Source organism: Bombina bombina, chromosome 6, assembly GCF_027579735.1.
Source record: "Bombina bombina isolate aBomBom1 chromosome 6, aBomBom1.pri, whole genome shotgun sequence".
Taxonomy (NCBI): domain Eukaryota; kingdom Metazoa; phylum Chordata; class Amphibia; order Anura; family Bombinatoridae; genus Bombina; species Bombina bombina.
The window spans coordinates 466,998,351-467,020,552 of NC_069504.1; the positions used below are offsets into that span (position 1 = coordinate 466,998,351).

At 40.0% G+C, this 22,202-nt stretch overlaps 1 protein-coding gene across 1 annotated transcript in view; it reads right to left on the reverse strand.

Annotated features, from left to right (window-relative positions):
- The window catches only part of KLHL3 (kelch like family member 3), a 277,645-nt gene that overhangs the window by 82,297 nt on the left and 173,146 nt on the right, over positions 1 to 22,202 (reverse strand). The window contains exons 11-12 of the mRNA XM_053719291.1: positions 9,201 to 9,302; positions 296 to 424 (exon numbers count right to left, since the gene is read on the reverse strand). Of these exons, the coding sequence (XP_053575266.1) occupies positions 296 to 424; positions 9,201 to 9,302 (231 nt within the window). The remainder of the gene's footprint in view (positions 1 to 295; positions 425 to 9,200; positions 9,303 to 22,202) is intronic.

The following is a 22,202-nucleotide window of genomic DNA, read 5'->3' on the forward strand; positions in this document are numbered from 1 at the left end:
GTCCATTATGAGTCACCTTACCATTTTATAGATCGGCTTGTATTGCTTCCTCTTCCTAAAGAAAGTTCTTAACCCGTATATGATAACATGATACTAGAATAATGTGTTTTTATATTGCTCTTCTTGTAAAAAGATGTCCATTGCATTGTATCTTTCAAAATATATTATTTTGAAAATATTAATAAAAAAATGTGTTATATTATGCCCTATCTGAATCATGCCAGTTACATTTTTAATTCCATGTCCCTTTAATTTTTTTTTTGTTTTACAAAAGGTGACAAGGTGGGTCCTTTACCTGCTCCACTACGCCGGGTGCTCATATCAGCTGCATATGTCCACTCATTTTCTTCTGGGTTATACTCTTCTACAGTACTCAAGCATTGGCGTGATGCTCCATCATAACCACCAACCGCATATAGCTTGCCTAATAAAAACATATTTTAAAAAATAACCTTGTGGCTTGGAGTATTAAAACATACGCAGTATATGAACAGGTTCAGCCCTCGTGTTACATTGGACTTCACTAAATCTGAATATCAAGGAACAAGCAAATAAAGTGTAAATACTTGAGAAGGTGAAATCTAGGCATTAGCAAAGTGTGAGGATACAACTTAGAATATCACTAAATGCCTTATTATTTAAATGTATTCTTGATTGAATATACATCTGCACAATTTTCCAGGAGAAAACAAGAACTACTTGATTTTTTTTATTTTTTTATAAAGATAGATAACGCCTTTACTACTGATTCCCCAGCTTAACATAACCAACATTGTTATATGAGTACACTTTATAACCTCTAAGCTTGCCTGTTTCTAAGCCCCTGCATGCCGCCCCTTATCTCAGTGCTCAGTTTTAATTCATGTGTGCTATATAGATAACATTAACATTCTCCACAGGAGTGAGCACAATGGTTATGCAAGAACCAGAACTAACTGGCTAAAATGCAAAATTGTAAAAAGTACTGAGAGAAGTAGCAGAAACTTAGATACAGGTGTATATAGAGGTAAAATGTATATTAAAATAACAGGGTTGGTTATACAATACTGGGAAATGGTTAATAAAGGGATTTATCTATCTTTTTAAACAATAATTTTCAAGTAGACTGTTCCTTTAATTCACGCTAAAGTGTAAATGTAGCTAAAAGATGTCTCCCACCCTCTTAAAAGCTTGCAATCATTCACAACCTACATAGCCATACATTTAGCTCTTTCACCCTGTTACTAAGGAAGAAGTTTCTGCACTTACAATGTACTCTCACCTCACTACCTGTCCCCTCGACCCAATCCCCTCACATCTACCCTTACCCCTATACTCACAATCATTTTCAACCTCTCCCTCAGCACCGGTATATTTGACTTATCTCTAAAACATGCAGTGGTCACACCTATCCTTAAAAAAAAACTTCTCTCGATCCAACCTCCCCATCCAACTACCGCCCTATTTCCCTACTCCCTCTTGCCTCAAAGCTTCTTGAAAAGCTAGTATATGCACGTCTATACCATTTCCTTACATTAAACTCCCTCCTTGGCCCACTGCATTCTGTATTTCGTACCCATCACTCCAGAGGCAGCAATCGTTAAGTTTACCTATGGCCTACTAGCAGCAAAATCCAAAGGCCACTTCTCTCTGCTTATCCTCCTTGATCTGTCTGCAGCCTTTGATACTGTTGACCACCCTCTTTTGCTCCAAACCATCCGATCCTTCTGCATTTGTGACACAGCCCTCTCGTGGTTCTCTTCCTACCTGTCTAACCGTACCTTTAGTGTAGCCTTCTCTGGGGCTTCCTCTGCCTCGTTTCCACTTTCTGTTGGGGTACCGCAAGGCTTTGTCCTCGGTCCCCTTCTCTTCTCAATCTACACGTCATCATTAGGTTCCTCAATAAAGTCCCATGGGTTTCAATATCATTTGTATGCCAATGACACACAAATCTACCTCTCTGCACCAGACCTATCGCCTTCCTTGCTAACCCGTGTAACAACTGTCTTTCTCACATCTCTTCCTGGATGTCCTCTCACTACCTCAAGCTAAATCTCTCCAAAACTGAGTTTCTTATGTTTCCCACTTTCTTCCAAATTCTTCACCTCGCATCTCTCTATAACTGTCGACAACGCCATCATTACCCCTACCCCGCATGCCCGATGTCTTGAGGTTACATTTAACTCAGATCTTTCTTTCACTCCGCACATTCAGTCCTTGGCTAAATCCTGCCACTTCCACCTTAATAACATCTCTAAAATTAGACATTTCCTTACCCAAGACACAACTAAGATTTTTTTTTTTTTTGTTGAAAATTATTTCTTATTGAGGTACAAGGAAAAAGAAACATACACTAGTCCATCTGCACCGGTTAAGTACATAATACAATGTCGCAATAAAAGTTAACATAAGTAAATATATATGTATGTATATAAAAAACAACAACCTGTGCAAAGGTGTAAAAGACCTCTTTTTCTATAAACCATACACTACAAAGTATAGTAAGATATATTATAAAATAGGTATATAGATTTGGGAAACCTATGTTTGAGATATATAGAGTGTAAAAGGTTCAAAGGTTAAAGAGAATTAGTCGCCTCTGATGAATGAGAACCCAAAAGTTAAATATATATCGAATGTACCTATATGCTAGAATGGGTAGTGGAATGGATTAAGGGGGGATGGGAAACTCAGTGGACCAGAGCCACTTTTGATTTGGGGAGGAGGGGGGGGTTAGTATAGGAGGAAATTACTTATGATAAAGAGCTACTAACTGACTGCTGAATCATTTTAAACTTATAATATAGATAATATAATATCTATATTATAAGTATAGACTTGAGGCACTATTTGTTATAAACATATTACATGAAACAGCATAGTTTACTCTAGAGATGTGCTTCTAATACAGGTGAGACTCTATATGGGGCTAAGGAGGGCTCTTGTCTACCTAGGTGTTTCCCTATTAAATAGAAATTTTTATAATCTAAGAGAGAAGTACATGTCGCAGGGTTTAGAAATAGCAACATGTAATACTACAAGCTAAAAGTTAAGTAAAGAGCCAGTCGCAGTCTAAATATACCCATATATGATTGACTGTCTATTGATGAGGGATTATATGACATTTACTGGAGGGATGTATATTAGATACCATACTAATATTATCTACATTGAACAAATAGCAGGTGTAATAGGTTAGACATCGGTATCAAGGTAAACAGCTCTCATTAAGATGTCCTAACATAAAAGGACCTGCGAGTGAGAAATAGAGCTCTAAGAGAGATAGGGTACATTGGCATTCGACAAAGATTTATGTAGCAACAGTTAATATAAGCAACCTACCTTCTGTTAACAGACAGTTTGTATATACTATGATTTTAGGTAAGTGGTAGATATCTGTGGTCAGGTATAAAGACTATTGTTTAGCCTAGAGCTATTCAGAGTGTTACCTAGTCTAGAGGTCTAATCAGGGCAATAACTAATATAGGTTAATAAGAGAAGTACATCACTTGATATAGTTATTCAAGCAAAATATGCAGTCAGAACAATGGTAATAAAATAGTATAACAAAACTTGACTGTCTCTAAATACTTGAAGGGTATGTGGACCAAACATAATAAATGTCTATAATCCTGCGGATAGAGATTCGGCCCTCTCAAGACTTGCTCTGTAAGAAAGGCTGATTGTAAGTAGTAAGGACGTCTAGGTAGATCCTAGGAAGTGATCCTGAGATATAGAAATTATCTTAAGATATGTCTGGAATACTGCATGTGACTGTATCATGAAAAGATATATAGGTTTAGCTAATGTTGTATGAGCAGTTGTACCCTAGACTATAGGATATAGTTGTCCCCAAAGAACTATAGAAGTCAGTAGCAAAGAAATAGAGGGAAGATTCATCTGGAGTTGGGACAAATGACATTAGGGACCCTATCATGTAAGCTGTATCAAGACATTGATATGTCGCTAAAAGGGTCGTTGAACTAGGTAAATGTAGATATACATAGGATTGGGTGATAGCTATGCTAACTAAACCTGTTGACTTAGATAAGGAAAGCTGCAGACCCAAAGCAAACATATTCAAGTGACGAATAACATTAATTCTAGCTATGGTAACAAGCTGCAATAGGTTGAGGTGCTGTTGCATATTATAAAACTTACAAACTGTATCATAGGCAACAGAGCTGGATTATTAAGATAAGGAGCTAAGCCCAGAGGTATAGAGGCTCTAGTTAACGGACACATTACAGGCAATAACATTAATAACCAGTTTATACCTCACCCTACTACATGTTATACATAGTTAAATAATATTATTAAATGATAGTGATAAGCTATCAATGTGGACCTCTAGCTTTCAGTATGTAGGAGCAAAACTATATATAAAAAAAAAACCTATAAAAAAACCATAACAGGAACTATCTCATAATCACCATACAGCTCATAACTGGCAGTTCCCGTGCGTTCACAGAATAAGTGAGTAAGTTAACTAGCAGTTAGATGGCTGTAGTCAGTGTCCTGCAAGATCGGTAAGTGTCTCTAGAAAATCGGAAAACATCGTCATGTGCAGAGACACTTCTGAGGACATTATACTATACGCTGTGGTGTCAGTCATATTATGAGAACGGCATGGAAATTACATATTTGTTAATGAAAGTCCTGTACAATATGGACCATATACAGCCTAACCAACCCCAGTCTGTATGACACATACTCCAGGATATCTTCGGTCTAGGGAGCAAATCAGTTTGCTGATCGTAAGAATGCCAAGACTCTTTATTGCCTGATCATACCTGCTATTGACTGTACTGGTCACTGGCCGTAATGAGTGTTCGTTAAAGAGGCTATTGCAATGTGGTTTACCCGACATCCATACTGACAACTCGTGGGTGTAGGATTCACTCTCAGTTAAAATCTTGATATTGGCTAGAAGCGAAAGCGGGTGGGTGTCAAAGGTCACATCTGCTAGATTTAACATGCTCGTATAGACGGCTTTGTGGGAGATGTGAGGTCCGGTATCAAGAGGCTCAGGGCTGCTCATCTGGAAGAGTGAGTTCTCCTCTTGAGGCTTCTGGGTCTTTGGTGTATATTCAGCCACCCAGGGGTATTGCAGTTAGAGGCAAAGAATGTTTCCACTTCCATAGCTAGAATCCTAAGATGTTCTTTGATGTCCGCAAATATAGCGGTAGATACAGATTCACCGCAGGACGTCATGCTGGTTTTGTGGATATCTTCACGCCATTGAGGCTCGCTTGTCTCTATGCAGGATTGGCTGCTGAGCTGATGCGGCTTAATTGGGGGACTAGCGCAGTAGAATTAGTCGCGGCTCTATTCATTCACGGCCCATCATTGTTCAGTCAGAGCAGTGTTAAGGCTCCATTCACGTGCGATAAGAAGGTGCAGTATCAGCACTGCCAGATATGTTAAGTATAAAAGCTCAGATTGCGTGGCTAATGAATGTACTGAAGTACTGCCAGTTACCCTTCTCTCGTGCGTGAGTTCCCTCATGGAGTTGAAAAATGGCTGCCTTCAGGGGCCCTGGCTAATAGCGCCACAAGATCTTGCCGGGTAGTTTTACATAATTATGTCCCACAGTCTTCAGGCTTCTCTGTTAAGGACCATAAGCTATGAGGCACCCTGTGAGGATCAATTCAGCTGAGCTAAAAAGTCTAATATATAATTATTAAAAAGTAATAGATAGCAGGAGCTATGGGGTTGTGCAACCATTCAGACTCGGAGCTGGCTCCGCCCCCCCCCCGACACAACTAAGATTTTAATCCACTCTCTCATCCTTTCCCACCTTGACTACTGCAACTCCGTCCTCTCTGATCTCCCTAGCTGTCGCCAAGCTCCTTTACAATCCATAATGAAAGCCTCTGTCAGGCTCATCTTCCTTACACGTCGCTCTTCATCTGCTGCACCTCTCTGCCAATCCCTTCACTGGCTTCCTCTTGCCTCCAGAATAAAACACAAAAATTCTCACTCTGACATACAAAGCCCTCAACTGCACTGCTCCCCCCTATATCTCAGGCCTTGTCTCCAGATACTCTCCCTCCCGTCCCCTTCGCTCTGTTCACTACCTCCTACCCTCCTCCACTTTTGTTACTTCCTCACATTCCCGTTTACAGGACTTCTCCAGACTGGCTCCCATCTTGTGCAACTCTGTTTTGCTCCACAAGACTCTCCCTAGCTTTGAAAGCTTCAAGTGCTCCCTAAAGATTCTACTGTTCAGGGATACATACAACCTACACTAACCTTTCCTAATCCCAGTTCCTCTCCTCCATTGCTATCCCCTTGAACCCCCCTTAGCATGTATGCCTAAGAGCCCTACTGTTTGCAGGTCACCTTCATAAGAGCTGACTACAACAGTGCAACTCTTGGCAGCGCCCCCTACTCATTTTATCCCTATAAATGTTACCTTGTACACCGCCTATGTTTATAGCGCTGCAGAATATGTTGGCATGCTACAAATAAATTATAATAATAATAATAAAAAGAATACACAAAAAGTAAGGTATTTTTAAACCCCACTTGTAATCTAGCCCTATCTGTTTTATTTCTATTTTTTATAGATATTAAAGTGAAAGTAAATTTTGATGCTAAAGTGCCCGGTTTTTAAAACTTTGATTAAAAACAGGGGCACTTTAATTCATCAATATTTTCATTTCACTCCTGTTGTGAAAATAAACTTACTTTTTAATCTTCACAGCAGCTCCAGCTTCCTCCACCTGTTTCAAAGCCTCTTCCTGGGTCTAAAACGAGGTATCTGGCTTCCTCCAATCACAGCAGTGAATCAGACACTGAATCCCCCGGGGGGGAATCTGTGATTGGAGGATGACCTATCAATCATTTCTGACATCAGAAATGGCTTGTGAGACCGGAGGAAGCAGCAGCTGCTGTGAAGTTTAAAAGGTACGTTTTTTGTCACAACAGGAGTGAAATGTAAATTTTGATGAATTAAAGTGCCCCTGTTTTTAATCAAAGTTTTAAAAACCGGGCACTTAAACATCAAAATTTACATTCACTTTAACTTCACTGATGATACATACAGTTTCAAGTTGGACCTAATTCACTTTATATACTGTATATTCTTTTGGGACACACTTTTTATAACACTCTCTATTTGTATTTGTTTTGCTAGCAATATATTTTTATAAGATATACTATTTTTTCATCATGAGATCTATTTCAGGATGAGACCTATATGGACATTTGACTTTTTCACCTGGACCACCCACCTTTTACATTTTTTCTTTTTTTATCATTTTTGGACTAGAATTTGGACTTACCATCTTATCTTTTTCGCATATATAGACTTTTAAAACCATACTGATTTTAATCATTGGGATCCCTTTGATTGTCCTTACATTTTTATGGAATGTTTTTAATGATATTGTATTATTACATAATAAATACCATACTTGTTGTTTATTCTAAGGCTAAGGATACTATCATCATCTTTTAGCTTTATTTACACTTTAGCCCTTTTTTGGCGCTCTTCTGTTGTATAATTATTATTTCTAAGTCTGATTCAGAGATTTTAGAGGAGCTTGTGTATTTTATGTTGTCTTTTGGCGCTATAATATTACTATGACCTATCTGCAAGACTCGCGCAATAAGAGGGCTTTAAACCCCTTGCGACACTCAATGTACAGAGTATGTTGCTGTTGCTAAGGAGTTTAATATCAATTTTAACCCTTTCGCTGCTAAGCCTTTTTTATAACAAAGTGCAAAACCAATTTTTAGCCTATTGTAAGTCAAATTTCAGTGAGTGACCCACATAAATGATATATTTATTTTTTCTGCAGGTTTAACGTGGTGTTGGGTTAGTACACAATAAAGAATTTAGAGACACCCCTATACTGATCATCTGTTAAATACTCAGGATCTTGTGTTTTGTGAACTGGTGCCTACACTATTAGTGATATATATATATATATATATATATATATATATATATATATATCTATAACAGACTTATGTACAGACCACAATGTGGTCTTTTCGCAATCAATTTCCATTGCGCATCTATTACAAGTTTTGAATTGCCCGCATACGCCTTTTACGCAACAATTCTTTCCACTCTCGAAAAGCTGTAGTTAACAGTTTTGCGCAACATAAAAGTTTCACAAAAGACTTAAAAAAAACATTACAAAAGTACAGTTACACTCATATTAACACTGTCTATTAAAAATAATTTAAAAAAAATATTGCACACAAAAGTCATGAGGGCTCAAAGATACGAGATCTCAGGGTTAGAAAAGAAAAAAAAACAGACAAAGGGATTTTACATTGACATACATAGAGAAACATGGATTTATATGTATAGAGATATGTTTAACTAAATAATGAAAAGATTTTACATTACAATCTTATGCACATTAAACAATATGTCAGAGGGATTTTCAAAGCGATCTTCGCATATACCGGTAGATATCGAGATATCTAGACATATATTCATATACATATCACGCTATAAATAGATATATCTGCACAAAATTCATCACATATATAGAGAAATATTTATTTAGAAATAAAAAGAACATATGTTACGAAAACATTTTGTAAATATGAAATATCCGTTTTTTCATGTACACTTTTCAAGGAAAATACGTCAAGGGTTTTGCGCAACATATTACGGTTTTTGTATATTTTTTTCTATTTGTCTTCTCCATTGACTTCTATGAGGAATACATGAATGCACACACGATTTGGCTGCGTAGATTATGCGGCTTAACGAGCACAAAATACGTTATATTGCAATTTGTAATAGCTGTGTAACTCCAAATGCGAAAAAGCAATAATGCACGGGGTGTTTTCGCAACTGATTTGTAATCTTGCCCTTAAAGTTTATGACAAAGGGTACATGAAAGCAGTTTATGTGAATGGAAAATTATTTCATATTAGCATGAAGGCAGCTATTAAACAGCATTGTAAGTTTATTATAAATTTGACCTATTTCTAGTTAGAACTTTAAAAAATCAGTGATGTAAATACTTCTTTGTGAGAGGGCATAGACTCCAGATATCAAAAAGGTCCAATGTTGTATTAAATTACTGTCCAAAAAGAGAGCTTTTGTTGTTGTTTATTTGAATAATATGTATGGTACTTGTATAGTCACTGTTATGCTGGGGCCAAATAGCCCCATGATAATTTTAAAATGTCTCTTGAAACTCTGTAATGGTGTATTAATATATTATGAGATAATATCCAGTTCTTACCATTCACCACACCTACTCCAACACTGCTTCTTCTAGTGTTCATGGGGGCTACAAAAAACCATTCATTGGTTTTATAACTATATGTCTCCACGGAAGCTAGGCCTGTTCAACACAAAAAGAGAATTTTGTATTTACTATACGTTACATTATAAACATTTTCATTTATAATCAGCCATTTTTATTTTAATCCATGGTTATGTTAAATTACATTTATCATAACTCTTTATTGCATAAAATTCACTACTCATCAGAAAAACACAGTACAATTAGACAGTTGTATATACAAAATAGTCTTATGAATTATATCATATGCATACCTCCCAACTGTCCCGATTTTCGTGGGACAGTCCCGATTTTAGGGGTCTGTCCCGGGTTGCTAGCCATCTGTCCCCCATTGCCCCATGCATTAAAAAAAACCAACATAAATTATTTAAGAACTTACCTGATAAATTCATTTCTTTCATATTAGCAAGAGTCCATGAGCTAGTGACGTATGGGATATACATTCCTACCAGGAGGGGCAAAATTTCCCAAACCTCAAAATGCCTACAAATACACCCCTCACCACACCCACAAATCAGTTTAACGAGTAGCCAAGAAGTGGGGTGATAAGAAAAAAGTGCGAAAGCATATAAAATAAGGAATTGGAATAATTGTGCTTTATACAAAAAATCATAACCACCACAAAAAAGGGTGGGCCTCATGGACTCTTGCTAATATGAAAGAAATGAATTTATCAGGTAAGTTCTTACATAAATTATGTTTTCTTTCATGTAATTAGCAAGAGTCCATGAGCTAGTGACGTATGGGATAATGACTACCCAAGATGTGGATCTTTCCACGCAAGAGTCACTAGAGAGGGAGGGATAAAATAAAGACAGCCAATTCCTGCTGAAAATAATACACACCCAAAATAAAGTTTAATGAAAAACATAAACAGAAGATTCAAACTGAAACCGCTGCCTGAAGTACTTTTCTACCAAAAACTGCTTCAGAAGAAGAAAATACATCAAAATGGTAGAATTTAGTAAAAGTATGCAAAGAGGACCAAGTTGCTGCTTTGCAAATCTGATCAACCGAAGCTTCATTCCTAAACGCCCAGGAAGTAGAAACTGACCTAGTAGAATGAGCTGTAATCCTTTGAGGCGGAGTTTTACCCGACTTGACATAGGCATGATGAATTAAAGATTTCAACCAAGATGCCAAAGAAATGGCAGAAGCTTTCTGGCCTTTTCTAGAACCGGAAAAGATAACAAATAGACTAGAAGTCTTTCGGAAAGACTTAGTAGCTTCAACATAATATTTCAAAGCTCTAACAACATCCAAAGAATGCAACGATTTCTCCTTAGAATTCTTAGGATTAGGACATAATGAGGGAACCACAATTTCTCTACTAATGTTGTTGGAATTCACAACCTTAGGTAAAAATTCAAAAGAAGTTCGCAACACCGCCTTATCCTGATGAAAAATCAGAAAAGGAGACTCACAAGAAAGAGCAGATAATTCAGAGACTCTTCTGGCAGAAGAGATCGCCAAAAGGAACAAAACTTTCCAAGAAAGTAATTTAATGTCCAATGAATGCATGGGTTCAAAAGGAGGAGTTTGAAGAGCCCCCAGAACCAAATTCAAACTCCAAGGAGGAGAAATTGACTTAATAACAGGTTTTATACGAACCAAAGCTTGTACAAAACAATGAATATCAGGAAGATTAGCAATCTTTCTGTGAAAAAGAACAGAAAGAGCAGAGATTTGTCCTTTCAAAGAACTTGCGGACAAACCTTTATCTAAACCATCCTGAAGAAACTGTAAAATTCTCGGAATTCTAAAAGAATGCCAAGAAAAATGATGAGAAAGACACCAAGAAATATAAGTCTTCCAGACTCTATAATATATCTCTATAGATACAGATTTATGAGCCTGTAACATAGTATTAATCACAGAGTCAGAGAAACCTCTTTGACCAAGAATCAAGCGTTCAATCTCCATACCTTTAAATTTAAGGATTTGAGATCCTGATGGAAAAAAGGACCTTGCGACAGAAGGTCTGGTCTTAACGGAAGAGTCCACGGATGGCAAGAGGCCATCCGGACAAGATCCACATACCAAAACCTGTGAGGCCATGCCGGAGCTACCAGCAGAACAAACGAGCATTCCTTCAGAATCTTGGAGATTACTCTTGGAAGAAGAACTAGAGGCGGAAAGATATAGGCAGGATGATACTTCCAAGGAAGTGATAATGCATCCACTGCCTCCGCCTGAGGATCCCGGGATCTGGACAGATACCTGGGAAGTTTCTTGTTTAGATGAGACGCCATCAGATCTATTTCTGGAAGTTCCCACATTTGAACAATCTGAAGAAATACCTCTGGGGGAAGAGACCATTCGCCCGGATGCAACGTTTGGCGACTGAGATAATCCGCTTCCCAATTGTCTATACCTGGGATATGAACCGCAGAGATTAGACAGGAGCTGGATTCCGCCCAAACCAGAATTCGAGATACTTCTTTCATAGCCAGAGGACTGTGAGTCCCTCCTTGATGATTGATGTATGCCACAGTTGTGACATTGTCTGTCTGAAAACAAATGAACGATTCTCTCTTCAGAAGAGGCCAAGACTGAAGAGCTCTGAAAATTGCACGGAGTTCCAAAATATTGATCGGTAATCTCACCTCCTGAGATTCCCAAACTCCTTGTGCCGTCAGAGATCCCCACACAGCTCCCCAACCTGTAAGACTTGCATCTGTTGAAATTACAGTCCAGGTCGGAAGAACAAAAGAAGCCCCCTGAATTAAACGATGGTGATCTGTCCACCACGTTAGAGAGTGTCATACAATCGGTTTTAAAGATATTAATTGAGATATCTTTGTGTAATCCCTGCACCATTGATTCAGCATACAGAGCTGAAGAGGTCGCATGTGAAAACGAGCAAAGGGGATCGCGTCCGATGCAGCAGTCATAAGACCTAGAATTTCCATGCATAAGGCTACCGAAGGGAATGATTGTGACTGAAGGTTTCGACAAGCTGAAATCAATTTTAGACGTCTCTTGTCTGTCAAAGACAGAGTCATGGACACTGAATCTATCTGGAAACCCAGAAAGGTTACCCTTGTCTGAGGGATCAATGAACTTTTTAGTGAATTGATCCTCCAACCATGATCTTGAAGAAACAACACAAGTAGATTCGTATGAGATTCTGCTAAATGTGAAGACTGAGCAAGTACCAAGATATCGTCCAAATAAGGAAATACCACAATACCCTGTTCTCTGATTACAGACAGAAGGGCACCGAGAACCTTTGAAAAAATTCTTGGAGCTGTAGCTAGGCCAAACGGCAGAGCCACAAACTGGTAATGCTTGTCCAGGAAAGAGAATCTCAGGAACTGATAATGATCTGGATGAATCGGAATATGCAGATATGCATCCTGTTAATCTATTGTGGACATATAATGCCCTTGCTGAACAAAAGGCAAGATAGTCCTTACAGTTACCATTTTGAACGTTGGTATCCTTACATAACGATTCAATATTTTTAGATCCAGAACTGGTCTGAAGGAATTCTCCTTCTTTGGTACAATGAAGAGATTCGAATAAAACCCCAGCCCCTGTTCCAGAACTGGAACTGGCATAATTACTCCAGCCAACTCTAGATCTGAAACACATTTCAGAAATGCTTGAGCTTTCACTGGATTTACTGGGACACGGGAAAGAAAAAATCTCTTTGCAGGAGGTCTTATCTTGAAACCAATTCTGTACCCTTCTGAAACAATGTTCTGAATCCAAAGATTGTGAACAGAATTGATCCAAATTTCTTTGAAAAAACGTAACCTGCCCCCTACCAGCTGAGCTGGAATGAGGGCCGCACCTTCATGTGGACTTAGAAGCTGGCTTTGCTTTCCTAGAAGGCATGGATTTATTCCAGACTGGAGATGGTTTCCAAACTGAAACTGCTCCTGAGGATGAAGGATCAGGCTTTTGTTCTTTGAAACGAAAGGAACGAAAACGATTATTAGCCCTGTTTTTACCCTTAGATTTTTTATCCTGTGGTAAAAAAGTTCCTTTCCCACCAGTAACAGTTGAGATAATAGAATCCAAGTGAGAACCAAATAATGTGTTACCCTGGAAAGAAATGGAAAGTAGAGTTGATTTAGAAGACATATCAGCATTCCAAGTTTTAAGCCATAAAGCTCTTCTAGCTAAAATAGCTAGAGACATAAACCTGACATCAACTCTGATAATATCAAAAATGGCATCACAGATAAAATTATTAGCATGTTGAAGAAGAATAATAATATTATGAGAATCATGATCTGTTACTTGTTGCGCTAAAGTTTCCAACCAAAAAGTTGAAGCTGCAGCAACATCAGCCAATGATATAGCAGGTCTAAGAAGATTACCTGAACACAGATAAGCTTTTCTTAGAAAGGATTCAATTTTCCTATCTAAAGGATCCTTAAACGAAGTACCATCTGACGTAGGAATAGTAGTACGTTTAGCAAGGGTAGAAATAGCCCCATCAACTTTAGGGATTTTGTCCCAAAATTCTAATCTGTCAGACGGCACAGGATATAATTGCTTAAAACGTTTAGAAGGAGTAAATGAATTACCCAAATTATTCCATTCTCTGGAAATTACTTCAGAAATAGCACCAGGAACAGGAAAAACTTCTGGAATAACCACAGGAGATTTAAAGACCTTATCTAAACGTTTAGATTTAGTATCAAGAGGACCAGAATCCTCATTTTCTAAAGCAATTAGTACTTCTTTAAGTAAAGAACGAATAAATTCCATTTTAAATAAATATGAAGATTTATCAGCATCAACCTCTGAGACAGAATCCTCTGAACCAGAAGAGTCATTAGAATCAGAATGATGATGTTCATTTAAAAATTCATCTGTATAAAGAGAAGTTTTAAAAGATTTTTTATGTTTACTAGAAGGAGGAATAACAGACATAGCCTTCTTGATGGATTCAGAAACAAAATCTCTTATGTTATCAGGAACACTCTGAACATTAGATGTTGATGGAACTGCAACAGGTAATGGTACATTACTAAAGGAAATATTATCTGCATTAACAAGTTTGTCATGACAATTAATACAAACAACAGCTGGAGGAACAGCTACCAAAAGTTTACAGCAGATACACTTAGCTTTGGTAGTTCCAGCACCAGACAGCGATTTTCCTGAAGTATCTTCTGACTCAGATGCAACGTGAGACATCTTGCAATATGTAAGAGAAAAAACAACATATAAAGCAAAATTGATCAAATTCCTTAAATGACAGTTTCAGGAATGGGAAAAAATGCCAAGGAACAAGCTTCTAGCAACCAGAAGCAAAGAAAAATTAGACTTAAATAATGTGGAGACAAAAGCGACGCCCATATTTTTTTTTAGCGCCAAATAAGACGCCCACATTATTTGGCGCCTAAATGCTTTTGGCGCCAAAAATGACGCCACGTCCGGAACGCCGACATTTTTGGCGCAAAAGAACGTCAAAAATGACGCAACTTCCGGCGACACGCATGACGCCGGAAACAGAAAAAAAATTTTACGCCAAAAAAGTCAGCGCCAAAAATGACGCAATAAAATGAAGCATTTTCAGCCCCCGCGAGCCTAACAGCCCACAGGGAAAAAAAGTAAAATTTTTAAGGTAAGAAAAAATGATTGATTCAAATGCATTATCCCAAATATGAAACTGACTGTCTGAAAATAAGGAATGTTGAACATCCTGAGTCAAGGCAAATAAATGTTTGAATACATATATTTAGAACTTTATTAACCCCTTAATGACCACAATGTACCCTGTATGTCACTGGTCGTTAAGGGTTTTTCAGGACATAATAGCACAAGTCTAGCAAGAACACGCTATTAATGCCCTCCCTCTAGCAGGCTTTGTGGAATAGAGCAGTCTCAATGCTGGTGGCAAGACCGCGCTATAAAACAATCAAGTCCCAAAAAAAGGCCAGCGACATACAGGGTACGTCGGTGGTCCTTAAGGGGTTAAAAAAGTGCCCAACCATAGCTTAGAGTGTCACAGAAAAACAGAATTTATGTTTACCTGATAAATTTCTTTCTCCAACGGTGTGTCCGGTCCACGGCGTCATCCTTACTTGTGGGATATTCTCTTCCCCAACAGGAAATGGCAAAGAGCCCAGCAAAGCTGGTCACATGATCCCTCCTAGGCTCCGCCTACCCCAGTCATTCGACCGACGTTAAGGAGGAATATTTGCATAGGAGAAACCATATGGTACCGTGGTGACTGTAGTTAAAGAAAATAAAATATCAGACCTGATTAAAAAAACCAGGGCGGGCCGTGGACCGGACACACCGTTGGAGAAAGAAATTTATCAGGTAAACATAAATTCTGTTTTCTCCAACATAGGTGTGTCCGGTCCACGGCGTCATCCTTACTTGTGGGAACCAATACCAAAGCTTTAGGACACGGATGAAGGGAGGGAGCAAATCAGGTCACCTAAATGGAAGGCACCACGGCTTGCAAAACCTTTCTCCCAAAAATAGCCTCAGAAGAAGCAAAAGTATCAAACTTGTAAAATTTGGTAAAAGTGTGCAGTGAAGACCAAGTCGCTGCCCTACATATCTGATCAACAGAAGCCTCGTTCTTGAAGGCCCATGTGGAAGCCACAGCCCTAGTGGAATGAGCTGTGATTCTTTCGGGAGGCTGCCGTCCGGCAGTCTCGTAAGCCAATCTGATGATGCTTTTAATCCAAAAAGAGAGAGAGGTAGAAGTTGCTTTTTGACCTCTCCTTTTACCTGAATAAACAACAAACAAGGAAGATGTTTGTCTAAAATCCTTTGTAGCATCTAAATAGAATTTTAGAGCGCGAACAACATCCAAATTGTGCAACAAACGTTCCTTCTTTGAAACTGGTTTTGGACACAGAGAAGGTACGATAATCTCCTGGTTAATGTTTTTGTTAGAAACAACTTTTGGAAGAAAACCAGGTTTAGTACGTAAAACCACCTTATCTGCATGGAACACCAGATAAGGAGGAGAACACTGCAGAGCAGATAATTCTGAGACTCTTCTAGCAGAAGAAATCGCAACTAAAAACAAAACTTTCCAAGATAATAACTTAATATCAACGGAATGTAAGGGTTCAAACGGAACCCCCTGAAGAACTGAAAGAACTAAATTGAGACTCCAAGGAGGAGTCAAAGGTTTGTAAACAGGCTTGATTCTAACCAGAGCCTGAACAAAGGCTTGAACATCTGGCACAGCTGCCAGCTTTTTGTGAAGTAATACCGACAAGGCAGAAATCTGTCCCTTCAGGGAACTAGCAGATAATCCCTTGTCCAATCCTTCTTGAAGGAAGGATAGAATCCTAGGAATCTTAACCTTGTCCCAAGGGAATCCTTTAGATTCACACCAACAGATATATTTTTTCCAAATTTTGTGGTAAATCTTTCTAGTCACAGGCTTTCTGGCCTGAACAAGAGTATCGATAACAGAATCTGAGAATCCTCGCTTCGATAAAATCAAGCGTTCAATCTCCAAGCAGTCAGCTGGAGTGAAACCAGATTCGGATGTTCGAACGGACCCTGAACAAGAAGGTCTCGTCTCAAAGGTAGCTTCCAAGGTGGAGCCGATGACATATTCACCAGATCTGCATACCAAGTCCTGCGTGGCCACGCAGGAGCTATCAAGATCACCGACGCCCTCTCCTGCTTGATCCTGGCTATCAGCCTGGGGATGAGAGGAAATGGCGGGAACACATAAGCTAGTTTGAAGGTCCAAGGTGCTACTAGTGCATCCACTAGAGCCGCCTTGGGATCCCTGGATCTGGCCCCGTAGCAAGGAACTTTGAAGTTCTGACGAGAGGCCATCAGATCCATGTCTGGAATGCCCCACAGGTGAGTGACTTGGGCAAAGATTTCCGGATGGAGTTCCCACTCCCCCGGATGCAATGTCTGCCGACTCAGAAAATCCGCTTCCCAATTTTCCACTCCTGGGATGTGGATAGCAGACAGGTGGCAGGAGTGAGACTCCGCCCAAAGAATAATTTTGGTTACTTCTTCCATCGCTAGGGAACTTCTTGTTCCCCCCTGATGGTTGATGTACGCAACAGTCGTCATGTTGTCTGATTGAAACCGTATGAACCTGGTCCTCGCAAGCTGGGGCCAGGCCTGGAGAGCATTGAATATCGCTCTCAGTTCCAGAATATTTATCGGTAGAAGAGATTCTTCCCGAGACCAAAGACCCTGAGCTTTCAGGGATCCCCAGACCGCGCCCCAGCCTATCAGACTGGCGTCGGTCGTGACAATGACCCACTCTGGTCTGTGGAACATCATCCCTTGAGACAGATTGTCCAGGGACAGCCACCAACGGAGTGAGTCTCTGGTCCTCTGATTTACTTGTATCTTCGGAGACAAGTCTGTATAGTCCCCATTCCACTGACTGAGCATGCACAGTTGTAATGGTCTTAGATGAATGCGCGCAAAAGGAACTATGTCCATCGCCGCCACCATCAAACCGATCACTTCCATGCACTGAGCTATGGAAGGAAGAGGAACGGAATGAAGTATCCGACAAGAGTCCAGAAGCTTTGTTTTTCTGGCCTCTGTTAGAAAGATCCTCATTTCTAAGGAGTCTATAATTGTTCCCAAGAAGGGAACCCTTGTTGACGGGGATAGAGAACTCTTTTCCACGTTCACTTTCCAGCCGTGAGATCTGAGAAAGGCCAGGACAATGTCCGTGTGAGCCTTTGCTTGAGGAAGGGACGACGCTTGAATCAGAATGTCGTCCAGGTAAGGTACTACTGCAATGCCCCTTGGTCTTAGCACCGCTAGAAGGGACCCTAGTACCTTTGTGAAAATCCTTGGAGCAGTGGCTAATCCGAAAGGAAGCGCCACGAACTGGTAATGTTTGTCCAGGAATGCAAACCTTAGGAACCGATGATGTTCCTTGTGGATAGGAATATGTAGATACGCATCCTTTAAATCCACCGTGGTCATGAATTGACCTTCCTGGATGGAAGGAAGGATAGTTCGAATGGTTTCCATCTTGAACGATGGGACCTTGAGAAATTTGTTTAAGATCTTGAGATCTAGGATTGGTCTGAACGTTCCCTCTTTTTTGGGAACTATGAACAGATTGGAGTAGAACCCCATCCCTTGTTCTCTAAATGGAACAGGATGAATCACTCCCATTTTTAACAGGTCTTCTACACAATGTAAGAACGCCTGTCTTTTTATGTGGTCTGAAGACAACTGCGACCTGTGGAACCTCCCCCTTGGGGGAAGTCCCTTGAATTCCAGAAGATAACCCTGGGAGACTATTTCTAGCGCCCAAGGATCCAGAACATCTCTTGCCCAAGCCTGAGCGAAGAGAGAGAGTCTGCCCCCCACCAGATCCGGTCCCGGATCGGGGGCCAATATTTCATGCTGTCTTGGTAGCAGTGGCAGGTTTCTTGGCCTGCTTTCCCTTGTTCCAGCCTTGCATTGGTCTCCAAGCTGGCTTGGCCTGAGAAGTATTACCCTCTTGCTTAGAGGACGTAGCACCTTGGGCTGGTCCGTTTTTACGAAAGGGACGAAAATTAGGTCTATTTTTTGCCTTGAAAGGCCGATCCTGAGGAAGGGCGTGGCCCTTACCCCCAGTGATATCAGAGATAATCTCTTTCAAGTCAGGACCAAACAACGTTTTCCCCTTGAAAGGAATGTTTAGTAGCTTGTTCTTGGAAGACGCATCAGCCGACCAAGATTTCAACCAAAGCGCTCTGCGCGCCACAATAGCAAACCCAGAGTTCTTAGCCGCTAACTTAGCCAATTGCAAAGAGGCGTCTAGAGTGAAAGAATTAGCCAATTTGAGAGCATTGATTCTGTCCATAATCTCCTCATAAGGAGGAGAGTCACTATCGAGCACCTTAAGCAGTTCATCAAACCAGAAATATGCGGCAGTAGTGACAGGGACAATGCATGAAATGGGTTGTAGAAGGTAACCCTGCTGAACAAACATCTTTTTAAGCAAACCTTCTAATTTTTTATCCATAGGATCTTTGAAAGCACAACTATCCTCTATTGGAATAGTAGTGCGTTTGTTTAAAGTAGAAACCGCTCCCTCGACCTTGGGGACTGACTGCCATAAGTCCTTTCTGGGGTCGACCATAGGAAACAATTTTTTAAATATGGGGGGAGGGACGAAAGGAATACCGGGCCTTTCCCATTCTTTATTAACAATGTCCGCCACCCGCTTGGGTATAGGAAAAGCTTCTGGGAGCCCCGGCACCTCTAGGAACTTGTCCATTTTACATAGTTTCTCTGGGATGACTAAATTTTCACAATCATCCAGAGTGGATAATACCTCCTTAAGCAAAATACGGAGATGTTCCAATTTAAATTTAAATGTAATCACATCAGATTCAGCCTGCTGAGAAATGTTCCCTAAATCAGTAATTTCTCCCTCAGACAAAACCTCCCTGGCCCCCTCAGATTGGGTTAGGGGCCCTTCAGAGATATTAATATCAGCTTCGTCATGCTCTTCAGTAACTAAAACAGAGCAGCCACGCTTACGCTGACAAGGGTTCATTTTGGCTAAAATGTTTTTGACAGAATTATCCATTACAGCCGTTAATTGTTGCATAGTAAGGAGTATTGGCGCGCTAGATGTACTAGGGGCCTCCTGAGTGGGCAAGACTCGTGTAGACGAAGGAGGGAATGATGCAGTACCATGCTTACTCCCCTCACTTGAGGAATCATCTTGGGCATCATTGTCATTATCACATAAATCACATTTATTTAAATGAATAGGAATTCTGGCTTCCCCACATTCAGAACACAGTCTATCTGGTAGTTCAGACATGTTAAACAGGCATAAACTTGATCAGAAAGTACAAAAAACGTTTTAAAATAAAACCGTTACTGTCACTTTAAATTTTAAACTGAACACACTTTATTACTGCAATTGCGAAAAAACATGAAGGAATTGTTCAAAATTCACCAAATTTTCACCACAGCGTCTTAAAGCCTTGAAAATATTGCACACCAATTTTGGAAGCTTTAACCCTTAAAATAACGGAACCGGAGCCGTTTTAAGCTTTAAACCCCTTTACAGTCCCTGGTATCTGCTTTGCTGAGACCCAACCAAACCCAAAGGGGAATACGATACCAAATGACGCCTTCAGAAGTCTTTTATAAGTATCAGAGCTCCTCTCACATGCGACTGCATGCCATGCCTCTCAAAAACAAGTGCGCAACACCGGCGCGAAAATGAGACTCTGCCTATGCTTGGGGAAAGCCCCTAAAGAATAAGGTGTCTAAAACAGTGCCTGCCGATATTATTATATCAAAATACCCAGATAAAATGATTCCTCAAGGCTAAATATGTGTTAATAATCAATCGATTTAGCCCAGAAAAAGTCTACAGTTTAAATAAGCCCTTGTGAAGCCCTTATTTACAATCGTAATAAACATGGCTTACCGGATCCCATAGGGAAAATGACAGCTTCCAGCATTACATCGTCTTGTTAGAATGTGTCATACCTCAAGCAGCAAGAGACTGCAAACTGTTCCCCCAACTGAAGTTAATTGCTCTCAACAGTCCTGTGTGGAACAGCCATGGATTTTAGTTACGGTTGCTAAAATCATTTTCCTCATACAAACAGAATTCTTCATCTCTTTTCTGTTTCTGAGTAAATAGTACGTACCAGCACTATTTGAAAATAACAAACTCTTGATTGAATAATGAAAAACTACAGTTAAACACTAAAAAACTCTAAGCCATCTCCGTGGAGATGTTGCCTGTACAACGGCAAAGAGAATGACTGGGGTAGGCGGAGCCTAGGAGGGATCATGTGACCAGCTTTGCTGGGCTCTTTGCCATTTCCTGTTGGGGAAGAGAATATCCCACAAGTAAGGATGACGCCGTGGACCGGACACACCTATGTTGGAGAAATAAGACTTACCCCAGGACACTCATCTACATGTTTGTAGAAAGCCAAACCAGTACTGAAACGAAAATCAGCAGAGGAAATGGTATATATATAAGAGTATATCGTCGATCTGAAAAGGGAGGTAAGAGATGAATCTCTACGACCGATAACAGAGAACCTATGAAATAGACCCCGTAGAAGGAGATCATTGAATTCAAACAGGCAATACTCTCCTCACATCCCTCTGACATTCACTGCACGCTGAGAGGAAAACCGGGCTCCAACCTGCTGCGGAGCGCATATCAACGTAGAATCTAGCACAAACTTACTTCACCACCTCCATAGGAGGCAAAGTTTGTAAAACTGATTTGTGGGTGTGGTGAGGGGTGTATTTGTAGGCATTTTGAGGTTTGGGAAACTTTGCCCCTCCTGGTAGGAATGTATATCCCATACGTCACTAGCTCATGGACTCTTGCTAATTACATGAAAGAAATGTTTTTTTTTATTCTATTGGGCACATACTCAGAAGCAGCTGGCTTTTTCTCTCCCAGGGTTATATACAGTACCTGTTAGATTCCTTCTAGCAAAGTAATGGTATGTGGGTTAAGCAGTAGTAGGTAGGCTGTATACCCTCTGACCTCAGGTAATGGTGACCTCTAACCCCTGGTGATAATACTAGCATGCCTTCAGTTTTATACGATGAGCAGTGCTAACACCAGGGTAACGAACAGTGGCAGCCTCAGACTGCCAGCTAATGTGCTTGCCAACCCCAGGACCCCATACAATGAGTTACAGATACCCATATATGATGTAGTGTGTGTGTCAACCTGTATCTATAAGTGTGTATGCGTGTGTATCTGCATGTATAAGTGTAAGCTGTGTGTGTGTGTGTGTGTGTGTGTGTATCTGTATGTATAAGTGTGTGTGTATCTGCATGTATAAGTGTATGCTATGTAGTGTGTGTGTCTGCATGTATACATGTAAGCTATGAAGTGTGTGTATCTGCATGTATAAGTGTATACTATGTAGTGTGTGTGTGTGTATCTGCATGTGTAAGTGTATACTATGTAGTGTGTGTATCTGCCTGTATAAGTGTATGATATGTAGTGTGTGTCTG